This window comes from Arachis ipaensis, chromosome B4 (assembly GCF_059453495.1).
Source record: "Arachis ipaensis isolate K30076 ecotype BB chromosome B4, ASM5945349v1, whole genome shotgun sequence".
Lineage (NCBI taxonomy): Eukaryota > Viridiplantae > Streptophyta > Magnoliopsida > Fabales > Fabaceae > Arachis > Arachis ipaensis.
Genome location: NC_142439.1, coordinates 8764320 through 8767462, shown reverse-complemented (window position 1 = coordinate 8767462; position 3143 = coordinate 8764320). Strand labels below are relative to the sequence as shown.

The window sequence follows — 3143 nt, the reverse complement described above, 5'->3', positions numbered from 1 at the left end:
AAAAAATCTATATACATAAATAATTAAATATAGCGTGTGTTCGCTAATTTTAATATGCAAATAGAATTTTTATATAATCAATGTACGACGAAAACTTTAATATCAAAATCTTAAATAAAAGCACGTAAATGTTGATATATGATATATGTTAAGTTATTGTATCCCCCTATACCCAAAAAACAATTATTGTATCTGTAGAGAAATGCATGGGCTATAAATTAAGTTGCAATACTCTCCAACTTCAATCAACACTTTTTCTAGAACGAAATATGGCTTCCAAGAAGCCAATGGTGGCACCCACCGCCATTCTCTTCTCCCTTAACCTTCTCTTTTCCGCCACCATAGCAGCGCCGCCTCCCAACACACCGCCTCCCAACGCATCACCTCTCAATGCACCACCACCTAACACACCGCCGCCCAATGCCCCACCCCCGAGACCAACACTACCGCCTAATGCACCGCCTCCCAACGCACCGCCACCCAACACACTGCCGCCAAACGCAAAACCACCAAACACACCGCCGCCAAACACAAAACCACCCAACACACTGCCGCCCAACGCTCCCCCACCAAACGCACCCCCACCAAACACACCGCCGGCAAATGCACCACCACCCAACACACCGCCGCCCAACGCAAAACCACCCAACACACTATCGCCAAACACACCACCACCCAACGCACCGCCGCCCAACGCACCCCCTCCCAACACACCGCCGCCCAACGCACCACCACCTAACACACCCCCTCCCAACACACCGCCGCCCAATGCACCACCACCCAACACACCGCCGACCAACGCACCCCCGCCCAACGCACCCCCTCCCAACACACCGCCGCCCAACGCACCGCCCTCCAACGCACCCCCTCCCAACGCACCCCCTCCCAACACACCGCCGCCCAACGCACCGCCGCCCAAGGCACCGCCCTCCAACGCACCCCCTCCCAACACACCGCCGCCCAACGCACCACCACCTAACACACCCCCTCCCAACATACCGCCGCCCAATGCACCACCACCCAACACACCGCCGACCAACGCACCCCCGCCCAACGCACCCCCTCCCAACGCACCACCACCTAACGCACCCCCTCCCAACACACCGCCGCCCAATGCACCGCCACCCAACACACCGCCGCCCAACGCACCCCCGCCCAACGCACCGCCACCTAACACACCCCCTCCCAACACACCGCCTCCCAACGCACCCCCACCCAACGCTCCACCACCTAACACACCACCGCCCAACGCACCACCACCCAACGCTCCACCACCTAACACACCACCGCCCAACGCACCACCACCCAACGCACCGCCGCCCAACGCACCCCCGCCCAACGCACCCCCTCCCAACACACCGCCGCCCAATGCACCACCACCCAACACACCGCCGCCCAACGCACCGCCGCCCAAGGCACCCCCACCCAACGCACCGCCACCTAACGCACCGCCACCCAACACACCACCTCCCAATTCGCCCCCACCTAACACACCCCCTCCCAACGCACCGCCTCCCAACGCACCCCCACCCAACGCACCCCCACCTAACACACCACCGCCCAATGCACCACCACCCAACACACCGCCGCCCAACGCACCGCCTCCCAAAGCACCACCTCCTCCACCTCCTCCCGCGTCACGGCCACCACCACCGCCTGTTGTTGCAAGCCCTCCACCACCCTCTTGTCCCTTAAATGCCGCACAGGTAGATCTTTGCGCGAATGTATTACATGGTCTCTTAACCGTGGTTATTCTTCCTGGGCTGGGACCCAGTCCGGATCAATGCTGCACCCACTTGAATCGTCTTCTTGCTATTGATTTACGCTTTTGCCTTTGCGTGGACATTAAGGCTAGCTTATTGGAACGACTCCACTTAAACATTACAATTAACTTCGCCCCATTGCTCAACGCCTGTGGCAAAACCTCTCCCCAAAACTTCCAGTGCCCAGCCACCACGTAATAATTACAAATTGCATGCATGTGTCTTTGCTTCTGCATATAGAAGCTACTCAGTCTTCGACGTAGTAATAACCTCGCATCAAATACATAAATATGCATATCTATGCATACTATACTCCTCTTGAGTTACCACATTTCTTCCTCTCTTCAATAAATTATACTTCCTTTATTCCAAAACTACTGTATGTTCACTGTTTTTCTTTTTTTTTTTTTACAAATTGAATGAAAAAATAAACTAAAATTTACCTACAATTTTCGTGTAAAACTGATAGTTAATAATTATTAATTTTAACATATATAATAATTAATTTGATATATTTAAATAAATTATTTCTAACAATTTTTAATTACTATCAATTACATGTAAAATTAACTACGTATGAATTATTGTAATCTAAAATTAACGGTATATTATTTTTTTAGCATTCTATATAAAAAGATTTTTGCTTGAATCAACAAGTAACAAGTATAATAAATAAGATTAAAATGAATAGCTAGAGTAAAAAAAATAAAAAATCAAGGTTTATATATGAAGAAAAATAAATATAATTTATCTACAACCTAATTTAATTTAATTAAATTTTAGAAGTTATATATAGGAATTAAAGACTGGAGCATATATTTTCATAAATAAATTTGACTCTATATAATTAAATTGATGGCGTATTACGTATATATTACATAATATGCTACATAATCATTTGACTAAGCTTTTGATATTTTGAAAATCAAATTAACACACGCTTAATCTTTAATAACCGTTAATTCATAACGACAAACTAAGGCATCAAGTGTTCTCCAGATTAAAGAGAGAATTTGATTTTTATGTACTGAAAAAATGAAAGCATTTTATAAATGCATTTAATTATATTCGTTATTTTAAATTATCACGTAATTAATATAAAAAATAATTATTTTAGTTGATATGATATAATATAATTAGATATACTTATAAAATTATTTTATATATATTGAGGGTATTAAAATTAAACTCTTAAAGAAAATAGATAGTAATGACACTATGTAATAAATGAGTAATATTAGGTAGACAAAAAAAAACAGCCAGAACTTGTCTTATTTAGCATTAATTAATTGTCGTAACAATTAATGAATGTTAAATAAGGTAAATTATGGTTGTTTTTTTGGCTGATTTTCTTTGGTTACCAAACATTTACAGACAACA

At 44.7% G+C, this 3143-nt stretch overlaps 1 protein-coding gene across 1 annotated transcript; it reads left to right on the top strand.

The window, feature by feature from the left end:
* The first annotated feature begins 249 nt into the window (after window positions 1–249).
* Window positions 250–2126, top strand: LOC148566610 (uncharacterized). Its single transcript, XM_088485461.1, has one exon. The coding sequence runs from the start codon at window positions 270–272 to the stop codon at window positions 1959–1961; it is 1692 nt and encodes a 563-aa protein (XP_088341587.1). The 5' UTR covers window positions 250–269; the 3' UTR covers window positions 1962–2126.
* The last annotated feature ends 1017 nt before the right edge of the window (window positions 2127–3143 follow it).

Coding starts and splice junctions, on each gene's coding strand:
- LOC148566610 (XM_088485461.1), top strand. CDS start 270: ATGGCTTCCAAGAAGCCAATGGTGGCACCCACCGCCATTCTCTTCTCC.